Here is a 23911-nt window from a genome sequence, read left to right as displayed (position 1 = left end):
GAGTATGAATGTTAGATAGAAAGAACTTAGGTACAGAAAAGTGCTTGTATGAATGGGTGAATGAGGCATGATGTATAAAGTGCTTGAGTAGAAAAGTGCTATTTAAGAACAGGGATGTGCAAGAATTTGCTAGACACGCTTTTCTTTTTCCCAAACTAAAAATGTTATTTCAAATTTGGCAGCCTGTGTGTCAAAGAGACTGAAGAGTAACTAAAGGGTAAAGTCCAGGAATACAGCCAAACTCAGGAGATCAGTTAGGAGCACAACTGAGCAAAGGTGATTCAAAAAAATGGAGAGAAACTCTGCCATGCAGTGACATGCTGAGCAGACTGGTTTACAGCCACAAGAGAGACTCAGCATTAACAGGTCATAAAATCTTCAGGGAGCAAAGCTCTCAGAGAAACTATAATGCAATCCACAGATACAATACAGTCACTAAACTCCAAGTGAAATGTTAAACAGTAGGAGTGCATGGATAGCTTTTTGTACAGTTCTTTCTTCGTATCCTTTTTTCCCCCCATTCTAAAGCCTTGTAGCTCTCTTCACAACAACACAGACACAGGTCGGTTCTTTGAAACGGGCGTTTATTACTTGGGCTTTCTCTCCTCAGCTTCACCATCACCAGTACGCCGATACACCATTACGCCGTGAGAACTGGTCACAAGTAAACAGTACAAACCAATTAGCAACTTTACAACAGTACACATATTAAGTCCAAACACAAATAAAAACATTTCTCAAATGACAAATACCTCGTTGGCTGCTTGTCCTGAAAAGAGGTCCTTAAGTCTTTGTGTTACCTTTTCTTTTAGTAACCTTTAGCTTAAAATCGCTTCATGAGAGACATCTGCTCCCTCGCAGTCCATGAAAAGTCTCGTGTACTCTCGTTAAGGGTATTCTCACGAGACACTAGCTTTTACACTTTACACATGTACATTCAAATAAAGACATTTTAACACAAACTATATATATATATTCATGAAATTATGTAACTTATTATAAATCAGTCATCTACATCATGAAATCTACACAGAACATTCTAACAGCATTTACAAGCCTCTTCAGAGGCTTTGCAATTTGTCAAACAGCAGCTGGTAAAAGGCTTTTGCAGTGAGGCAGGGAGCCTGTTCAAACCAGATTATGCTTGATTTGATGACTGCAGAGAACTTGGGGCTGACAGCTCAGATTAGGATCGGTTCTCCCTTGAAAAGGCATTAGTGTGTTCTGTCATGGCAGGATTTCTGTTCAATGTGCAGTTAGATTGAAATCAAAGGGCACCAAAGACACCTTAACCTGAGGGATCATTACGTGACACCCAAAGCATCTGAGCAGTCTTATTCCTTCATCTGAACCAAATTACTCAGATTCACAGACGTCGTGCACAGCAGACCTGCAATACAACAATGAATAACAGGAGTTACGCCTGCGTTTGACAGGTCAAAATGTCACAGGGAGCAGTTCAGTTAAGTTTCATTCCCCCCCAGAAATCACTTCATGCATAATTAACAACAGCGTTTGAGTAATGAAAGCACTTAAATGAGCCTTTCCTTACCATATTCCACTTTGCCACCAAGTTTTATGATGAGAAGGGTTTTTTCTACTTCTATTGTGTTTTTTATATCGTTATTATTATTTCTTTTGTAATTTGTGCTTGTTTTTTGTTTTTGTTAAGATTTTCAGCTTTGTGGCATTTTTTCCCATTTCTGTTGTGTTTGATTCAACTTCCGTTACGTTTTGCATGCTTTTGCAGCTTTTTCTATTGACGGGTGTTTTCTTCAGGGACACTATATCACCATCTTTAAAACTGCATTTGAAACTTAATGCTGAGTTTTACCTTCTGCAGTTGAAGTTATCTAAAGCAACTGTGTGTGGGTGCAGCTGAAAAAACTTCTTTTGGTAAATAAAACAGAAATTCTGAAATCCTCTACTGCATATATGAAACATAATAAAAGAAACCAAAGCTAAACTCTAAAAGATTATTTATTTCAGCCTGTTTACATCCACACCTTACAGCTTTTTATGGGTTGATAGTTTTCCTGATCCAATCTGCATACTGAGGATCACAGAGGTCCATGAAGGCAGCTGGTGCTCTGCATACAAAGTCTGGATCTCCCACAAAAGAAGAGACCCCATAAATCCTGCCATTATGAACCACTCCTCCACCAGAGTCTCCCTGCAAGATGGAAATACAGTTTCCCAGTTTAATGAAATCTTTCTGTATTTTGAATGGTTAATAAATACAGCTGTGAGCTGAGGGATCGACATATATCTTTCCCAGGACTTTGTCCACAGAACCAGTGTTGATAGCTCTTGACTCGGTGGACCTCGGGGAATTTTTTCTGTAAAATATCATTGAGCTCTGTACAGCTGACAACCTCAGTCTCTGCACAATGAAGAGAGGGTGATTCACCAGGTTCTAGAAAAATTACACCAGAAATGTGTTTTTATTTATGAATTATTTCTATTTTGAAATTTTGCGTTGTATTTTTTCCTCTATCAATAATCACACAGATGGGCCTGAGCTAAAGGAGCCACCAAATCCAGATGTGATCACAATCACAGAAGGAGACACTCTACACCTGAACTGCTCCTCTGTGGGAAACCCCGGAGTGCTTTTTCCAAACAACAAGTTTACTTAGAAGCTAGACAGTTACAAGCTGCTCATCAGAATCAGAATCAAAAATATATTTTAACCAGTCATTTCTTCAGCTGTCAGTAACAATAATTTTGTTGAGTTTGTAGTTTCCCATTCAGTTGCATTTGCAGTAGCATCCCACTGACAGTCTGACAAGGACCAGAGCTCCCAGTATCGTCCCAGATATTATATATGGGATGGAGTTGACTGTAGAACTGGGTTGAGGTGGGTCGGGGGTTGGGTAAAGAAAGGAAAGGAGAATCATTTATACCAGGCAAATTAAAAACACCAAAACACTCACAATGAACTTAATTTGTGAAGTAATATTGTGAATGAACTTCAGTGACTCGTTTTCCAGGAAGTATCTGACAACACTCACCTTGTACATCAATGTTAAACTCCTTGGTGACAGTCCCTACTGTGTTGCTCACAGTGCAGATATACTGTCCTTCATGCTCAAAGCCGACAGATTTAATAGTGAGAACGCTGCCACTGTAGGAAGGACTATTTGTTGGAAGTGTCCAGGTGTATGAGGGGCTGGGGTTTCCCACAGAGGAGCAGTTCAGGTGTAGAGTGTCTCCTTCTGTGATTGTGATCACATCTGGATTTGGTGGCTCCTTTAGCTCAGGCCCATCTGTGTGATTATTGATAGAGATTAAAATTACGAAGCAAAATTTCAGCATAATCAAAATAATTTATAAATTAAAACACATTTCTGGTGTAATATACAACAGAAAGTACTGTCGACAGTTCAGCCCACTGTACTTTATTTTCACTTTGTGCTGCTATACTCTGTTGTCAGTTTGTCGACTTCATGATGTTTAACTGCTCTACTTACTTTACAGGTTGATGCTCGCCACACTAAACATCTGACATAAAGTTTAAATTACACGTAGCATGACAGTAAGAGGTCAGTCTGACAGTTCAGAGAAGTAAGAGAATTGTTCAACCCATATGACACTGAAAGGAGACAAATCATGATTAATTCTTCTGGAGTGGCTTTAAATACACTTATTCTTTTATTGCATATTTGTGACTCTGTATTGATTCCACATTTAAACAAATAGTAAAGCCGACCTTTTATCATTTAGCATTTAAACACAATTACTATTATTATTTTTTAATGTTCACAAACAAAGTTTACTTCTATTCTGGCTTTCCACAAACTTCTGAGGGAAACATTTTACTGGTAAACAGCTAAATCCTCCACTATGTTCATCAGCTTGTGTCAGTCAGCAGTTTGTTGATGATGCTATTTAGAGCCTGTTCATTAACAGTGATGAGAGCTATGAGGAAGAATCAAAACACTATTTCTTTACTGTTTCGATTCTTCCTCAAAGCGCTCACGAGGACACAAAACCAAACCAGTGACATGAATCATGCTCAAAATGTCAAACTCTGAGAAACAGATCAAAGAACGTCTTTATTTCTCTCAGACTCACAGTGAACTATAGCAGGGAGTTTTTCTGATGTCACCACTGGAGGGCGCTGTGATCCAGCTGGTCCCAGCTCCAGCTTGGCTTCACACCAGTACTGGGCTCCATCACCTTCTCTACTGGGAGTAATGTTCAGAGTAAAGGTCTCATTCACTGGTTTCTTCTGTTCACTGTTGGACTGTAGGTGACCCAGTGCTGTGTTTCCTCTGTAGAAGGTCACAGTGAGGCTCTGAACAGGAGCTACGTTCTGTACGCTACACTGCAGGGTGTACTGCTGATTCTCAAACATCATCCCAGTGTGGTTTACAAAGCTGATGGAGACACTTTCTGGAGGCTCTGAGGAGACAGGGAAAGAAAGAGTAACACAGATAGATGTCAGTCAGTAACTGCTGAGAGTACGAATCCATCTAACTGTGTATTTACACAAAGAGGTCAAATTTTGTCTGATTGTAAACAGCCTTGAAAGTTAAATGTTGCTACCAGGGGCGTCATAGTGGAGGCAAAAGTGATGCTCAGATAAAGACACCCAAGGAGCCAAAGGAAGGAGGCAGCCGCAGGTCTCTCTCTTAAGGATGTAACACAAGATGAGCTCATGCAGTGGCAATTAAACGTTATTAAAACAGCAAATAGCTTTTATCGGTGTTGTTGGTTTTAAGGTTGATTTAAAAAATTGCATTCGTTTCTAAACAGAGGAGAGTTCAACGTTTTTCATTATATATATAACACACAAAAAACGAAGACGTCATTTTTTCATTGTAGAAAATCAGCGCAGTTAGAAGTAAACTGTGTGTCGGAAACATTAATAGATCAGTTCGCCCGCTTGTTTGAAATATTATGAGTAAGCCACAGGACCACAGGCAATAATCTCGGAGTGGGCAAAAGACGTGACAGAGGCGGATGGAAGTGAAGAGAGCGTGGAAAATAAAGGTTTCTACCACAGAGAAGAGCTTTTGCGTAAGCGGTGAAAATGGTTTTCGGGCCTATTTCAAACATTAAAGGGGAGAGTCGGGCCATGACGTCAGAAACTCTGAAAGCCCGTTCTTTCTGGGCGTTACGTATTTTCAGTCAGCCAATAGGGAACGTTGTTGTGGGCGGGGCCGGTTTCAACAATGAAAGGCAAGAGAACCAGGCCGTGACGTCACAGTCAACTCAAGTCCATAAATAGCAGGTGAACCCCGCACTGGACCAGCACGTTTCTTACTTATAGTCACGAGCGATTCACTGGATTAGATTTTGTTCTGCTACCCTCAGTCATATCTGAATGTCTGATTCATTGTAACACCGTAGCTTAACTGTCAAAAGTGAGCGATCAAAAACCAAAACCAGAATTAGTGTGCACTCTGCCAAAGAGTACACTGGGCGACCTGCAGGTCGAGGAGGAAGAAAATAAAGTCCTGGAAGAGCAGAAAGTGATGAAGGACACAAAAGAAATGCAGGAAAAAGTGGACGAGCAGACAGAAGAATTAGCCGAGGCTAAGACAGAGACAAAAGACACGGCAACCCCAGATTCCTCCTCAAAGTTGTGTGTCGACAAAGTTGAGAAGACCATGGTAGAGGACGCAAAGAAACAAACTGAACAGGACAAAGAAGTGTTAGAAGAAGTGCAGTTTGTATTCAAAGATGAGACCAACCAGGCTGAAATATCAGCACTGGAAAAGACACTGAAGCTGCAGAAAAAGGTGCGCGTCAACTGGGTTATTCAGTTGCTGGTTTTACTGGCCAAAGAAAAAGTCTCCTCCAAATACAAGATCTTCACAGAGCGCCTCACTCCTGACTGCATCAGCCATCGTCTGATTGAGAAAATCTGGCCTGAAGTTGAGGAGAAACACTTGAATTTATCCCACGACAGCATTTTTAATGTGGGCAAGGCCATCCTCAAGGATCTTTGCAAAACACACAAGTGCAAAGAAAACCTTTTGATTTTTAATCTGAGGGAACAGCTTGACAATATTACCGTCTCAATCTTCATCAAACACCTGTTGGCATTACCAGCAAGAGTACTGAGTGTCTCTAAAGACAGGGAAGAGTACAAGGAAGTTGTAAAGAATGTGACCAAAGATCTGGTAATGCACGCCATGAGCGAAGGAAATGAGACGATGACAATGAATCCAGTAGCATCAGAGTTTATTGTAGAGAGGCTTTTCCAGAAGATCTGGAACAAAATTTTGTCAAAAAGTACAAAATGTCCTTGGAGAACATTGAACTACTCGCCCTGACAGTATACAATGAACTCCATGACAGGTGGGACTCTCCAATACTCTTAATGTGGTCAAGAAACCCAGAGATGGATGAAGCAATCGTCAGCAGCTTCAAAAAACATGCAAAACTGAGGAGCCAAAATGTCATCTTTAGGGCTTTCTCATGTGAACGCTAAAATCTAACTGACACGTGCATGTGATTATGCAAGAAAACTCTTAAATTGGCTTCAAATATTCATTTCAATTGGGCTTTCTAAATTTAATTTTAAAACCAGAGTGGTTAAAAATAACTACTCTTCTTCTCCCAACTTCCTTCCCTCATCACCAACTGGCCGAGGCAGATGGCCACCCCATCCCAGAGCCTGGGTCTGCCGGAGGTTTCTCTCTTTTAAAAGTGAGTTTTTCCTTCCCACTGTCGCCAAGTGCTTGCTCTAGGGGTTGGAGTCTTTGTGCGTTATTGTAGAACAACCTTACAATATAAAGCACCATGAGGGAAGTGTTGTTGGGATTTGGTGCTGTTTCTTAACTCAAAATGTCCAATTACAACAGGACATTTTGAATTTAAAAAACAGCACCAACCACAAATAAAAAAAAAAAAAAAATTAAAAAAATAAAAACTTTGAATTTGTGCTTTGTTTCATTTACTGTTTAAGAAGTTTGTTCTTCCTGCAACTTTTAAACACAACAAACAACAAATAGCTGAGCTGTTGGATTTACTAAGTGCTGCCAAGAATACAAACAAGCAGTCCTCACACACATTTGAGAAAAACTGAGACCTTTGAATCTTTATAGCTTACTGAATATTTACTCTTTACTCTGTCTGTATTTGTCCACTTTTTTTCTTTTTCTATTTGTATTATTTTCATTTGAAAGACATTCAAAGCTATTTGGAGACATGCAGAGTTCCTTAAAGCCGAACCTAATATAATTAACACGAGTTGTTTAACTGAGGTAATCACTCTTTCCCCCACAGTCCTACGATTTTTCCCTTTTTCTGTAAAGCAATGTAAATACATTTTTAATACTTTTAATACTTTTTAATATTCATACAGGAATAAACTACAAACAAAACACAGTCACAAATATAGGCCATAAATATACAGACACCATATTTACATACACATTTAGTACAAATACAATGTTTAAAAGGAGTCTGATTCTTCATGTGATAAATATTTGGCTTCGATGTCCAGGAATTTCCACTGTGAGATTAATGGTGTTGAAATTCTCCCAATTCTTTCACCTGTGGGCTGAAGGAAGGACATATAAAGGACGTATAAATGCTCAATCAACAATCACTTTAATTCATACACTTCTTATTATTCCATACAAACACTTTTGAGCATTAACCATCCGGAGGGGAGATGAGCGCAGGAGGGTGTCCGCCTGATCTCCATGTGTCTGAGCATTTCTCACATTCTTATAGCTTCAGCCCCCTCCAAAGTCATAAAACCTAAACATCCACATTCTTTCTCTCTCTCAGTGAGCCTAAGTTCTGACCTTAGCTTCCTGTGCAGTCTGTTCTGTTCTTTTCAAATCAGACAAATAAGGCCATGATTCTCTGAAAACAGTATTTCTTATAACGCAGCAGTATCATGCATCATAAAACAATATCATTCATTCACAATAAGTCAGCAGTCTAATGTAGTACAAATCAGTCTAATAAATTTAATAGTTATCCCCTTCTTCTAAGTCAGGAGAATAATGCAACCTAAAACTACATAATGATTTCACAATCTTTAATTAGGGGTATAACGTGGCATAAGATGATATAATAATCTCACAATGGAAAGTGTACATTGCACATAGTGACAATGAATGACGGACCCGACCACACAGATCGCACTTTACTACACTTTTTATTGGGTTTTTGTCTCTTCCAACCCTCGGCCGCAGCTGCCAGCTACACACACATACAACAACACAACCTCAGGTCCCGGCACGTCTAATGCAGGGGAGGGGTGATGAACTGATGGAGCTCTGCTGTGTCAGCCTCCCTGCAACCGCGCCACAAACCACGCCCTGCTACACACATTATATGACCACAAAACAAATCAAAGTGAAGGAAGAAAAACCGGAAAAAAACACAAACTAATCATGAAGCTACAGAGCCCCTTTACTGATATGGGTAAGGAATGTTTTTATTGCATGGCCACAGGTTGATGTGTCACGGCAGGGTGCGCCGATGGGTTGTGAACAGGACCCAGAAGCAGATGCAGAGAGAGGAGATGCAGGTAAAAGAAAAGCCTTTATTTTGGCTGATGGTAGCAGTAACATGAAACTATGAAAAACTAGTTACAACTAAGACAGACTGTGAAAAACTATAATCAACTATGAACACGCTGGATGTGTTCAGGGGAAGTGAATTTGATAATTAAAGCCTCTCATTTCCCCTTTAATTTAATGACTGATATGTTGAAATGGTTTGACACACAGTGAAATGATTTAATGCACAGCAGAAAGTGCATATTCAAATTCATCTCCACATTAAGATGAGTAATGCCTTGAGACATTATATCTGTGGCTCAATCAGACAAAGGACAGAGTGCTACAAAACACAGCCACGTGATGTAGATTAAAACATTCTCTAGATTAAAACGGTCTCTTTCTAGTCGTCCTGTGGATGTCAAGTGCACGTCAGGAGTAGAAGTTCTCAGCCAGCTTCCTCATTCTTTTATTGCAGTGTGCTGATGGGAGGATGGAGGGTGGTCTGCAATCTTTGCTGCAGTGGCAGACATGCAAAATCCAACATCATCTTCAGGTTTGCTCTGTGTTGGCCACTTTCAGCTCATCTTTGTCAGGGTTTGGATGAAAGACTTTACAATTTATAACTTTCCTTCTCTCACCCCAACCGGTCGCAGCAGGTGGCCGCCCTCCTGAGCCTGGTTCTGCTGGAGGTTTCTTCCTGTTAAAAGGGAGTTTTCCTTCCCACTGTCGCCAAAGTGCTTGCTCATAGGGGGTCATATGATTGTTGGATTTTTCTCTGTATCTATTATTGTACGATCTACTGTACAATATAAAGCACCTTGAGGTGACTGTTGTTGTGATTTGGCGCTATATAAATAAAATTGAATTGAATTGAATAATAAATAAATTTAAGTATTAGACATAGGACGTAAACTGCAACAACACAGGCAGCTATAATTAAAGCTTACATGGGCTCTTTTACAAAATCAGGAGGATGTGTGCTCATCTTCCAGCACCACACAGCACAGAGGATGCAAATATCAGTCAGATGAAGCAGGGCAGCACGGAGGCGAAAAGAGCGAGGGCAGTGAGACGAGAAGAGATGAGTACCAGGTTCCAGATGAAGTAGATGACTGATGAGGTTATGTTTTGGTTTTCTTTGGCAGGCAGGAAGGAGCGCAGCGAGCGATGGTAGACCGTCACAGTGAAGGCGATAGCCGAGGCCGAGCCGACGGCTTTTAGAACTGACGGAGAACCAGAGGCAGCTTCAGAACAAGCAAAGAACATAAAAAAGTAAAGAGTAAATGATCTAAATATCCTAGTGTAATGATTGTGTGCTGTATCAATGAATAAAAATATCACCTGTAAACATAATTACCTGGCACATAGGTGTGGAAACTGACTTGAATTATCTATGGAGATTAACAGTAATTAAATAAAGAGCTAAATTTGTGCTGGGCTAAGATATTTAGATCATTTTCTCTTTCCTTATCTTAGTAAAATGATCAGGGAAGCTGCTGCAATTTTGCCTGACCACATTTTTATGACAGCTATAGTTACCTGTTCTTTCATAATATATCATAATATAATGTGTTTCATGGGCAAATGTTGCTCACAGTTATTTTGGTGAATATCGTTTAACACTGTCTGTTTTATCTTTAATTGCCTAACTGTGACCTCTACTCTCACCAACACTTTGAAAAAAGATCAAATTAATATTGAACAGAACTGAGTTCAGCTTAATGATGCGATCCAGTTTGTCATGTTAAATTAATTGCCCAACTCTGCTTTAGATGCTCTCTAGAAACCTTGTTGCATAGATTTAAAGGACTGTGCAGTTTTGCTGGTTTGTTTAAAATGATGTAGCCACCAGTGGAGATTGGTTATAATGGACGATAAATAAAGGTTGACATTGTTTGAACATGGTGCCCATCACAAGCAAACATGAGAATCTGAAATGAAATAACTAAACTAGAAATTTGAAATTTGTACTTTGTACTTAAGCTGAACAAAATAAACCAAAGGCATCAGCAAGACATTTATTGAGGCAAAGATACACAGATACACAATTTAATGATTAAATGCCAATGACCCATCAAATCACAACAGGATCGCAGCAGTGATAGTTTGTAGTAGGAGTAACTTAATCCAGGATCTGTTGTCACTTTGATTAGCGTATATTCCACCTGGTAGTACTTTTTCTTTTTACAAGAAGATAATAGAGTTGATGATTAACCGATCTAAAGGATTCCTGGTCTGTGGAGGTTATCTGAATATACATTTATACCCAAAACTTGATATATCAAAACAAACAGGCTCCAAAGAAACAATTGGTAAAAAAGTGAAAGAGTTAATGAAGGACATGGGTTTGATTGATGTATGGAGGGAAATGTTGCCTAATGTAAGAAGATATACCCACTATTCCTCACATCACTCATCATATACTAGAATAGACTATTTCGTTGTATGTAGCAGGGACAGATCAAGAATTATCGACTCAGACACTGGAACAATAGATCTTAGCCACCATGCCCCAATGCATATTGTAGTTGACCTAGAGGGAAACAAAAGAGATACAATATGGAGATTTAACCCCGGCCTACTTAATGATGCTAATTGAAGGAAAGAAATGAGCAATGGAATCCAAATGTACATGAAAGAAAATGATAATGGAGAGGTGTCCCCACCGATACTGTGGGATGCAGCAAAGGCAGTATTAAGAGGAAAAATCATTGCAGCTGCCACAAGGAAAAAGAGACTCTACCAGGAAAAACTACAGGACTCCCAAAAACAGCTGAGCCAGCTAGAAAGCAGCCATGCACAAAACCAAAACCCGACTACACTAGAACAAATTAAAAAACTAAGAAATGAAATTAACTTAATGTACACTCAGGAAACTGAAAAAAAGATGCTATTTTTTAGACAAAGATATTATGAAAATGGCCCTAAATTCACAAAACTGTTGGCATGGAAACTTAAGAAACATCAAGCAGACAATACAATATACAAAATAAGAGATCCCCAGAAAAACACAATAGAAAGTAAGCAGGACAAGATCCGGTCTGTCTTTGAAACTTTTTATAAACAACTCTTTTTTAAAATTATGGATGTCGGAATTGATCAAATGGACACATTTCTTGAAAGGCTCAATTTACCTGTCATGAGTGAAGACCAGAATAAACAACTAGCCTCTGAAATAACAGTAAAGGAATTAGAAAATGCCATAACAAACCTGAAAGCTAATAAATTGCCAGGAAGTGATGGGTTCACTTCTGAATTTTATAAAGCATTCAAAGAGGATCTTATTCGTATATTGAGAAAAACATGCAATTGGGCACTTGAAAAGGCACAAATCCCACCCACCTGGAAAGAACCAATTATATCTCTCATACCGAAGGAGGCCAAGGATAAGAAAGAATGTGGGTCGTACAGGCCGGTTTTCATACTTAATGTAGATTACCGTATCTATACATCCATAATGGCAAAACGAATGGAGAGAATTCTCCCTAACCTCATACATAATGATCAAGCTGGCTTTATACATAAACGTCAAACCCAGGATAACACAAGACGCACTTTCCACATAATGAACTATATACAACAACATACAGAGCAGGCTGTGATCCTCAGTCTTGATGCTGAAAAGGCATTTGACTCTGTTTGTTGGCAATACCTATATAGAGTCCTGCATAAATTTGGTTTTAATGAGCCGGTAATAAATAATGTAAAGGCATTATATGATAACCCGACTGCAAGGCTTAGGATTATTGGTCACCTAACTCAACCCCTAACATTGGAGAGGGGAGTGAGACAAGGCTGTGCCTGGTCTCCTCTTCTCTTTGCTATATTTCTGGAGCCACTAGCCCAATATATAAGGCAAAACAGAAAAATCACAGGTATTACAATAAATGATGTGGAACATAAAATAGCATGCTATGCCGATGACGATCCTAAAAACACCTGAGGAGTCTCTGCCGGAGGTAATGAACTGTCTTAAAAGGTCAAATAACAAAGTGTTTGTGAATAAGAGCAGAAATATGAATAAAGATGAAAAAGACTTTGAGGTTTACAAAAAGGTTTGACAGCTGTTGAATGCCAGGAGAGAAACATTTTGGACTTTTAACTGTTTCTTAAATGTTAGAGCATGTGTAACATGGTAGACTAATGTGCCTGTATTACTTCAGCTCCATATTATTGTGTAAAGTTTCTCTGGGTTGGGAGTGGTTGTGTGTGTGTGTCACATTTTTGGTGAGCCAATGGCTGTAATGGGGTTGGGCTAATTAGAGGCAGGTGTTATTGATTGCACTGATACACTGGTCTACTTATAGCCCGCACTACAAACACTGCTGTGTCATTTTGTCTCTCTGTGCAGGCCAGGGCCTATTATATGCCACAGTCTAAGGGCAGCGGAGTTGCAGAGGCTGGAGTGACCACTGGCTATCTACTTGCAGGGTGGCGGGTCTCAGAGGACAACTGCTAACCCTGTTGAAGTCAACACGTGGAGTGCAACTGGCATTGTGGCGTAGCTGGCTCTGGCCTTGGGACTGTGTGTTTTTACTTGATTCGCCAATGGGACACTGGACTGTTTTATCTTTTATCTTTTGAGTATTGTGTCAATAAATTATCTTTTAGAATTTTATTGGCTGTCATCTTTTTGCCCACGGCTGAAACGGTTGGTCAGACCTAGAATCTTTTTGGGTGTGTTACACATGTCCTTCTCTTATGGCTGTTCATGCTTTAGCAAAGTAACTAAGTAAAAGATAAACAACTAAATGACAGAGAAGTTCTCTTTATTTACTATCTACTATAAAAAATGACAATGGGTCCACAGTAAGAAAAAGTATCTGATGACCCATCATAGAGGAAGGAGATCCTAGCAGTGACAGGAGTTTGAACAAGATCCCCAAAAAGTGAATGAGATCAATCTTACCGTTTCAATGAAGTCTGACTGTATAGAATATAAAACACATGAATGATTAACAGCAATATTTCCAGAGACACAGAATATATGCATAACACCAACTGAACTGAATGACGGTGAGACGAGGGAACTGAAGCAAGTGTCCAGAAGCAAAACAGAACAGAGGACAAGGCTTGAGGGTGGATACACATGGATACAGGAGTATGATGGAATTGAATCGGATACATGAAGAATAGTCTGCTGCTTATCAGCATTACAAACAAACAAAGCAAACTTTGTGAGCTATAATGACTAAAAGCAACTTTTATGTTGCATCTTGAATAGAAAAGGACATAAAATTCAAGATACTGAACAGTGAGGACACATTTTATTCCTAGAAGAACCCTTATCTAATTCAACTCAAGAGGAAAGATGGCATTATCGAATAATCCAGAGAAAAATGTGCAGACATTGTGAAGTGTCATGTATGAGATTATGAGATGTATTAAATATTTTATGTCTGAGTGAAAATAGCCTGCATTATCAAGCAGAGAATGATTAAAGACAGAATCAGCCAACAAGTGAAGAACAGAGGGGACATTTATCTAGCAGAGACCCTCAAGACCCCGTGGGCCCAGTTTGAACACCACTGCCCATCAACTGCTAATAGAACATGAATGCCTGTGTTATGGAAAAATTCTTGTTTATCCTCACATTTTCTTTATGTGTTTAGAATCTCACTGTAGGATTTGGTATAACCTTTGTATGCTTAGATAAAGTGTGCATGTGTCAGTAAGACCTCGTCAAAACTGCTTAGCTAGGTGTAACGATGTTTCACTGTTTTGCTCAGAAGAATGAAACTCAGCGCAAGTCCAGGAGCTTTCTGGGAAAAGATAGTGGGAGTTGTTCTCTGTCCAGCCACAGCCCGTGGGACAGAAACCTGTTGTAACTAAAAGATACACAGAGTTGTGTGTGGGGGTATAAAAGAGGAGCTGAGACGTCCCAAGAGCAGAGCTGGCATGACTGTGACCTGTAATGTTTGATGTGTGTGTTGGCTCTCCTGGGCGCAGTAATAAATTGCTTGACCACAGCTTTTTTCCGTTTTGCAGCCTTTATTTACAAAATTCCACGACACCTGTAACATTTAAACAAAGAGATGGAAAAATGGGGAGACCTTCCCTTGGAAATGTGCTTTTTCCAAACAACAAGTTTACTTAGAAGCTAGAAAGTTACAAGCTGCTCATCAGAATCAGAATCAAAAACATATTTTAACCATTCAGTCATTTCTTCAGCTGTTACTAACGATATTTTTATTGATTTTGTAGTTTCCCATTCAGTTGCGTTTGCAGTAGCATCCCACTGACAGTCCGACAAGGACCAGAGCTCCCAGTATTGTCCCAGCTATTATATATGGGATGGAGTTGACTGTAGAATTGGGTTGAGGTGGGGTCGGGGGTTGGGTAAAGAAAGTAAAAGAGAATCATTTATACCAGGCAAATTAAAAACACCAAAACACTCACAATGAACTTAATTTGTGAAGTAATATTGTGATTGATCTTCAGTGACTCGTTTTCCAGGAAGTATCTGACAACACTCACCTTGTACATCAATGTTAAACTCCTTGGTGACAGTCCCTACTGTGTTGCTCACAGTGCAGATATACTGTCCTTCATGCTCAAAGCCGACAGATTTAATAGTGAGAACGCTGCCACTGTAGGAAGGACTATTTGTTGGAAGTGTCCAGGTGTATGAGGGGCTGGGGTTTCCCACAGAGGAGCAGTTCAGGTGTAGAGTGTCTCCTTCTGTGATTGTGATCACATCTGGATTTGGTGGCTCTTTAGCTCAGGCCCATCTGTGTGATTATTGATAGAGATTAAAAATACAAAGCAAAATTTCAGCATAATCAAAATAATTTATAAATTAAAACACATTTCTGGTGTAATATACAACAGAAAGTACTGTCGACAGTTCAGCCCACTGTACTTTATTTTCACTTTGTGCTGCTATACTCTGTTGTCAGTTTGTCCACTTCATGATGTTTAACTGCTCTACTTACTTTACAGGTTAATTATCTTAATACTCTGTATTGATTCCACATTTAAACAAATAGTAAAGCCGAGCCTTTATCATTTAGGATTTAAACACAATTACTATTATTATTTTTTAATGTTCACAAACAAAGTTTACGTCTATTCTGGCTTTCCACAAACTTCTGAGGGAAACATTTTACTGGCAAAAAGCTAAATCCTCCACTATGTTCATCAGCTTGTGTCAGTCAGCAGTTTGTTGATGATGCTATTTAGAGCCTGTTCATTAACAGTGATGAGAGCTATGAGGAAGAATCAAAACACTATTTCTTTACTGTTTTGATTCTTCCTCAAAGCGCTCACGAGGACACAAAACCAAACCAGTGACATGAATCATGCTCAAAATGTCAAACTCTGAGAAACAGATCAAAGAACGTCTTTATTTCTCTCAGACTCACAGTGAACTATAGCAGGGAGTTTTTCTGATGTCACCACTGGAGGGCGCTGTGATGTAGGTGGTCCCAGCTCCAGCTTGGTTTCACACCAGTACTGGGCTCCATCATGTTCTCTACTGGGAGTGATGTTCAGAGTAAAGGTCTCATTCACTGGTTTCTTATGTTCACTGTTGGACTGTAGGTGACCCAGTGCTGTGTTTCCTCTGTAGAAGGTCACAGTGAGGTTTTGAACAGGAGCTACGTTCTGTACGCTACACTGCAGGGTGTACTGCTGATTCTCAAACATCATCCCAGTGTGGTTTACAAAGCTGATGGAGACACTTTCTGGAGGCTCTGAGGAGACAGGGAAAGAAAGAGTAACACAGGTAGATGTTAGTCAGTAACTGCTGAGAGCATGAATCCATCTAACTGTGTATTTACACAAAGAGGTCAAATTTAGATTACAAATGATGTAAAGTTCACTAGAACGTCTCACATTCTAAGGTAAGTATACTTACGGTAGATGGTTATATCCACAGTGCTAGTACACTGATCACCATCATCAGTGTTATAATAACAGATGAGATATGTGTCCCATTCAGTCAGTCTGTCAACCGTCCAGATCATCGTGGTTCCATTTTGTCTAACTTCTCCTACAGGTGTCTCCAAACCAAAAGAATCTCCCCTGCAGTCCTTCTGACATACAACACATGTAACATTGGCTGGGTCACCGTACTTCACTACCAGTGCAGATGGAGTGAACACAGGAAACTCTGTGCAGCTAGGATCTGTAAGAAACACATCAAATGTTGTTACTGGGTAGATCAACTTGGATAAAGTTGATAAACAAGAGGAGAAATTAATTGATCAGAATGGTGAAACTGGAAACTGAAAGTCCGGGAAGATTCAAGGTTCAGTTTTTTGTTTTTTTTTTAACAAAAAAGCAAACCAGAAGAAAACTTTGAAAAGAAAAGTTGCCTGAAGAGGGAAATGAATGTAAGGAAAACATGAACCTGTCTGCAGAAACCTTATTGTCTGATTTTTGGGCCATCAGCAAAACACCAAATGAAGAAACATCTTTAGGAAGAATTTTTTCCATCGCTCCAGAAGAGGTCCAGCGATTTTGGAGAACCAATTCCAAGAAGCACTTAAGCTGTTCTACTGAAACTTTGTTGATTAATTTGATAAAATGAGATATCAGGAAATAATTAAATATCTAAGACTAATAATAAAAGCATCAAGTCCCAAAGTGTGGCATTACTAAAAAAGATAAACAATCTTATATTTGAGATAAAAAATGCATTGCAATTTTAATTTGTATTCATTTATTTATTTATTTAATTAAATAAACAAATAATATATTGGGTTAGAGTTTGTAGAAGTTTGTTCAAGCTGTATAAGCTGCATGAACCCCTCGACTAGGTTATTGGTTATAAGGAGCAGCTGTAGCCTATTCAAAGGCTCCTGACATTTGGTTCTCATTCCCGTCATGATGGATGGATAGACGGTAGCAACGATCACAGCCCCGCCACAGCGATGCTGATCGGGTTCATTTTCCCCTGGCGATTGTTTGGCTGTTAAAGGGTGGTGAGTTGGATCCCACCATGAGGTCTGTTAAGTAGTTTGTTGAGCTGCTGTTTTCACTAAGGCAATATAGTGGCAGTGAATCTTTGAATCTTATAAGCCATGTTTGGTAATAAAGGGTGATCTTTTAATTGTTTTAGGTCCTGCCACTTAATTCACTGTTTTCTTGTTTCAGCTCCATATTTTGTTTAATAAAATTATTTAAATTTTTTAATTTTTTTGATTAGCCTGTCAATAACAAGCCTGTGTGCCTTGGCAACCGGTAAAACCTTTGTATTGGTTAATGTAATATTTCCTGGGGTGCGTCGCTACCATTTAGTTCTTTCCCTCTCCATCGCTGCTGGATTTTTATTCTTTGTTCTTTTTGGATCTACCTTCATATGTGAACAAACACTCTCAGTATGAAGTTTAACAAATCCAGATACAGAATTTCCAGCGTTTGACAGTGTTCAGTCTGACTTTAATGCAGTTGTTCAAGCCCAAAACAGACGGAACAAGAAAACAGGTGAAAAACTGCAGATAAATTAAACTGCAAACACAATAGCAACAGCACTTTGTAAAAATGAAAAGTCTTTGAAATTTGACAAAAATGTGCTCATTTTCTTGTTAGCTGTATTGGGTAATATTGGCTAAAAAATGATAAAATTACTATTATTACTATTAATAATTACTATTATTATTACTACTACTAATGCTATCTATTTCACCTTTTGATTTTCTAACTGTAACATCTGCTCTTACCAGCAGCACTTTATACATAGAGTAAATTAATCCTGAGCATAACTGAATTCAGATTATTGGTGCTGCCCTCCACAACAGATCCAGTTTCTCATGTTGCCTTCAAATAAATATTTAATCCTTCTCCATTAAATTACTTGTAAAAATGCCTCTGAGTTCATCAGTGTTCATCAACATTTAGCAGCTGTATGATATGAAAATAACAAACGAAGCAATACATTTTTATGCTATAAACAGTCTGTTTATCTTTTTATAGCTGGAAAACATTTCACTTACCAAAGCTGGACACTTGGTGGGTGCACAGAAAAGTAAGTGAGTAGGAAACCAGAAGAATAAATGAATAAACATTGTCCCAGCTAGATTTTTTGAAATCAAATGTGATGAAGAAAATGATCAAACATGAAGTCCAAAGGTGGCTCGAAAGGAAATGGCTCTGAGTTTCCTGTTTTGCTTTTCTGTTGCAGAGAACAATGCTGGCAGTGAAGGCTGTTTGTTTTTTTTCAGCAGCGCATCCGCTTGTTTTATTATAACAGCCATGCCTTCAGTGAAAGTGAAGTAAGTGTCGTAAAATCACCAAACAGGAAGCCCGACAGAGGCAGGTCAGGTCTGCTTCCTGGGAGGTTCCATGTATCCCCTGAAGAATTTTTTTTCAACTGACTTTACATAATGTGAGTAAGTATGGAGCGTTACACCTTTTAACAGGGCATTAGGGAAAACGTAAGAACAGCAGTTTTGTAAGTCAGCCCTTGACTGGTTCTAGTCTGTTCAGATGCTGAAACTACTAGGATAGAAAAACCCTCACATAATAATAATGATGATAATAATAATAATAATAATACATTTTATTTATAAAGCGCTTTTCAAGACACCCAAGGACACTTTACAATAGGATAAAACACATAATGGAAAAATGACAAAATGAAGAACAACAAAACAAAACACGAGATAAAATGAACAAACAGTGGTTCACAGTGAATATGCAGATTTGCAGACATATCACTTATATCTCTTCTTTTAAGCTTCATTGAAATCCATTTTTCCCTCTGACATACAAAGCATTTATTAAAGTAATCTGAGTGTTAAAAAAGTAAACCTTAAAATTAGACATACACAGCATGCGCTCAGCTGGATGTGTAGAGACAGAGCCGTATGTTCTGGAAACTCTGACTAGAGAGTCAGTTTGGGAGATGAATCTCTAACCACATCTGCCCGGGTCTGCTGACACCAAAGATCAGAAAAATGAAGATTTCTGGTCATTTCCAAGGTTCACCTGAATTGCTCAGACTGAGCAGCCTTCACTGGCACGAGAAGCTATAGATCCTGTTATCTTGGACACCATAAACACCACCTCTCTCTCTGTCCAGTGATCACATTTAAAACCAGCAGAGCTTTTCACACAGCATGCAACTGAAGCAAATGTTTGTGGAAAAAGCAGTTACATATTGCATTACATAGCATTTAGTGCTGGATCACGTTCCGTCTGTTTTATTGAATAAATCTGTTGCCTGTGTACTGTATTTTGTTTTTCTCACATTATAAAAGAACTAATCAGGTAGAGAAACAAGATGCACATGGTCACAATTTCATTAAAAACTTTGTTTTATACTTTACACACTTGAAAAGATAAAATATAGTAACAAAAAGGAAGAATTCATGTTGGTATATGACCTGATGTCTCAACACCTCCTTTAGTAATCAAATGCCTACACCATATGATCTTATTGCAGTAATGAAAGGCGGTGGGCTGGGGTGGGTATCTGAGTATCTCCCTGTACGTTGGGGTTTTGAGTGGGTGTGTTTCCTGCGCCTTGAGAAACAGCTCCTGACTGTTGTTTGTGCCTGAGTAGCTGGCCTTCCTGGAATCCCTGGACAGGGTTCTTGAGGGTGCTCCACTTGAGGACTCTGTCGTCCTACTTAGAGACTTCAACGCTCATGTGGGAAACATGAGTGAGACTGGAGGGGCGTGAATGAGAGGAACGGCCTCCCAGACCTGAACCCGAGCGGTGTTCTGTTACTGGACTTCTGTGCAAACACTATGTTGTAACATAAGGGTGTCCGTAAGTGCACGGGGCACCAGAACACTCTAGGCCAGGAAAGCTTCCACTGGGTGGTCTCAGATTTCATCTCTGCTTTTCAAAGATGATGTGTTCTATTGGCTTCATCAGGTGACGGCCTCCAGCTCACACTGGAGTGCAGCCGAGGGCAAAGCACTGGGAATGAGAATCGGCACCTCCTAATCTGAGGCCACGGTCTGCAACTGGAAAAGGTGGAGTGCCCACTCCAGGTCAGGGACGAGTTCCTGCCCCAATTGGAGAAGTGTTTTTGTATATCATGGTGTGTTCACGAGTGACGGGAGAAGGGAGCGGGAGATCGACAATGGATTGGTGCAGTGATGCAGACTCTGCACCAGATCGTATCAATATATTGGTTGAGCTACATCCCTACCCTCACCTATGGTCACGGGCTGTAGGTTGTGACCAAAAGAACGAGATCGTGGATACAAGTGGTGGAAATGAGCTTCCTCCTAAGGGTGGCAATCTTTCAATCTTTAGAATACAATAGAATAGCCCATTACTGTTATTGTACATGTACAACTGAGTCTGGTTACCACTCTTGAGAGGCAGATAATATAGCAGAGCTGGTCCATTTATACTGCAGCTCATAGGGTTGATGACACTCAGGTGAGCTGGCCTGGTAGTGGAAAGGCTTTGAGCTCTAGTCAAATGGGTGGAAAACATCAGCTGAACCCTTGCTGGCTCAGTTAGGGTTGATAAGGCTCTATATAAAATGGCCACAACACTGTGTAAAAAGTTAAGTCTTTGAAATGTAATAACAATAGGCAAATGTTGTTCACAGTTATTTTGGTGAATATTGCTTAACACTGTCTGTTTTATCTTTAATTGCCTAACTGTGGCCTCTACTCTCACCAACACTTTGAAAAAAGATCAAATTAATATTGAACAGAAGTGAGTTCAGCTTAGTGATGCGATCCAGTTTGTCATGTTAAATTAATTGCCCAACTCTGCTTTAGATGGTCTCTAGAAACCTTGTTGCATAGATTTAAAGGACTGTGCAGTTTGGCTGGTTTGTTTAAAATGATGTAGCCACCAGTGGAAAATATGTATCGTCCATTATAACCAAAGGTTGACATTGTTTGAACATGGTGCCCATCACAAGTAAACACCAGAATCTGAAATGAAATAACTAAACTAGAAATTTGAAATTTGTACTTAAGCTGAACAAAATAAACCAAAGCATCAGCAAACATTTATTGAGGCAAAGATACACAGATACGCAGTTTGATGATTAAATGCCAATGACCCATCAAATCACAACAGGATCGCAGCAGTGATAGGAGTTAGGATGGGACTCCCCAGAGATGAAGATGGAGGCTTGGATGGAGCTCCGAGGGAAAGCGGTGAGACAAAGGTTACACAAATGAGAGTCTGACAGGCAGGATGACAGAAGAGCAATGAGATTTAAAGTATATGGAATGGGAGCTGATTGGCTCACACAAGGTGGGCAAGAAAATGACTGGAATATAGTAATGAAGTCAGCAAGGAAAGAAAGGCTTGAGAGCTATCAGTCCATAAAGAGAGATAAGAAGAGAGCCTATAATAAGGCTAAGAGGTAATTGGAGGCCGGAGAGGCTATTATACAAAGTTTAGAGAACAAAGTTTTTGTAAAGATGAACAGAAATGAGAATAAAAATGGTTTGTTACCACCACCAGCTCGATGTCATGGCTTACCTGGACTGTTTTGAGGTAAAAAGATGACATCAGAGTCAAAACTGATGTACGCCAAATAGCTTGATGATGACCAGCAGCTCAGTTATTAAATATTGGATGAGGAAATCTGGTTGCAGAAATAGCAGCACCTATTCCAAAAGTGTGACCTCAGCATAATTTAGGGGCTAATACCCACCTGAGAAGCAGTTTTTAAAAAACACTAAGAATTTAAACACTGAGTGACTGACAAGAGTTGAAAAGAAAGGAAAAGATGTAAGTAAGGAAGTAGCTGCTGATTGAACTCTGATGAAGCTACAGAGCAAAGTGGAGTCGCCCCGCCAAAAAATAAGACCAGTCATACCGTGGCAGGGAGAAACACCTCTGAGAAAATAAGTCATATGACATTAGCTGCAGCTCAACGTTAAAGACAGACTGACATAATGTGGTGAGGAAAAGTTACTGAGAAGGATACAGATTGAAACTGATTGCAAAAAGGCTTGAGGAAGACTTGAAGATGTCAGGAGAGACAAGACAAAGCCTCGAATAAAAGCCTGAGGGCCATCAGAGGCAAGGAGAGTTAAACCAGAAGTGGTGATAATCCTCACAAGGCCATCAGAAGGACAGATCTATTACAGAGACTGGAAACTGGTGGAGGTCAAATAACAAAGTGTTTGTGAATAAGAGCAGAAATGTGAATCAAGATGAAAATGACTTTGAGGTTTACAAAAAGGTTTGACAGCTGTTGAATGCCAGGAGAGAAACATTTTGGACTTTTAACTGTTTCTTAAAGTGTTACAGGATGAACTTCTCTTATAGCTGTTCATGCTTAGCAAAGTAATTAAGTAAAAGATAAACAACTAAATGACAGAGAAGTTCTCTTTATTTACTATCTACTATAAAAAAATGACAATGGGTCCACAGTAAGAAAAAGTATCTGATGACCATCATAGAGGAAGGAGATCCTAGCAGTGACAGGAGTTTGAACAGGATCCCCAAAAAGTGAATAAGATCAATCTTACCGTTTCAATGAAGTCTGACTGTATAGAATATAAACACATGAATGATTAACGGCAATATTTCCAGAGACACAGAATATATGCATAACAAACTGAACTGAATGACGGTGAGACGAGGGAACTGAAGCAAGTGTCCAGAAGCAAAACAGAACAGAGGACAAGGCTTGAGGGTGGATACACATGGATACAGGAGTATGATGGAATTGAATCGGATACATAATCTGCTGCTTATCAGCATTACAACAAACAAAGCAAACTTTGTGAGCTATAATGACTAAAAGTCCCTTTTATGTTGCATTTTGAATAGAAAAGGACATAAAATTCAAGATGCTGAGCAATGAGGACACATTTTATTCCAAAAACAACTCTTATACAATTCAACTCAAGAGGAAAAGTGGCATTATTGAATAATCCAAGAAAATGTGCAGACATTGTGAAGTAATGTATGAGATCGAGAGAATACCTATGAGCTGTATTAAGGATTTTACGTTTGAGTGAAATAGCCTGCATTATCAAGCAGAGAATGATTAAGAAGAGAATCAGCAAACAGGTGAAGAACAGAGGGACATTTATTTAGCAGAGACCCTCAAAGACCCGTGGGCCCAGTTTGAACACCACATTTAAACAAAAAGATAGAAAAATGGGGAGACCTTCCTTGGAAATGTGCTTTTTCCAAACAAAAGTTTACTTAGAAGCTAGAAAGTTACAAGCTGCTCATCAGAATCTGAATCAAAAAATATTTTAACCATTCAGTCATTTCTTCAGCTGTCACTAACAATAATTTTACTGAGTTTGCTGTGTCCCATTCAGTTGCGTTTGCAGTAGCATCCCACTGACAGTCCGACAAGGACCAGAGCTCCCAGTATTGTCCCAGCTATTATATATGGGATGGAGTTGACTGTAGAACTGGGTTGAGGTGGGGTCGGGGGTTGGGTAAAGAAAGGAAAGGAGAATCATTTATACAGGCAAATTAAAAACACCAAAACACTCACAATGAACTTAATTTGTGAAGTAATATTGTGATTGAA

At 39.4% G+C, this 23911-nt stretch overlaps 1 protein-coding gene across 1 annotated transcript; it reads right to left on the bottom strand.

Moving 5' to 3' along the window:
• Positions 1-2806: 2806 nt before the first annotated feature.
• Positions 2807-18470, bottom strand: LOC112845548 (vascular cell adhesion protein 1-like). The gene is made up of 5 exons (XM_025904963.1): positions 18416-18470; positions 16336-16605; positions 15842-16171; positions 3015-3269; positions 2807-2850 (listed from the first exon to the last, which is right to left on the bottom strand). The coding sequence occupies exons 2-5, from the start codon at positions 16442-16444 to the stop codon at positions 2822-2824; spliced, it is 723 nt and encodes a 240-aa protein (XP_025760748.1). The 5' UTR covers positions 16445-16605; positions 18416-18470; the 3' UTR covers positions 2807-2821.
• Positions 18471-23911: the final 5441 nt, after the last annotated feature.

Source organism: Oreochromis niloticus, unplaced genomic scaffold (assembly GCF_001858045.2).
Source record: "Oreochromis niloticus isolate F11D_XX unplaced genomic scaffold, O_niloticus_UMD_NMBU tig00007839_pilon, whole genome shotgun sequence".
Classification (NCBI taxonomy): domain Eukaryota; kingdom Metazoa; phylum Chordata; class Actinopteri; order Cichliformes; family Cichlidae; genus Oreochromis; species Oreochromis niloticus.
The sequence above is the reverse complement of the archived record's forward strand: the minus strand, read 5'-3'. Positions and strand labels throughout refer to the sequence as shown.

Coding starts and splice junctions, on each gene's coding strand:
- LOC112845548 (XM_025904963.1), bottom strand. CDS start 16,444: ATGATCTGGACGGTTGACAGACTGACTGAATGGGACACATATCTCATC. Junction 3,270..15,841: donor ACTCCCTGCTATAGTTCACT/GTGAGTCTGAGA, acceptor ATAATCACACAG/ATGGGCCTGAGCTAAAGGAG. Junction 2,851..3,014: donor GTTTAACATTGATGTACAAG/GTGAGTGTTGTC, acceptor ACCTCAACCCAG/TTCTACAGTCAACTCCATCC.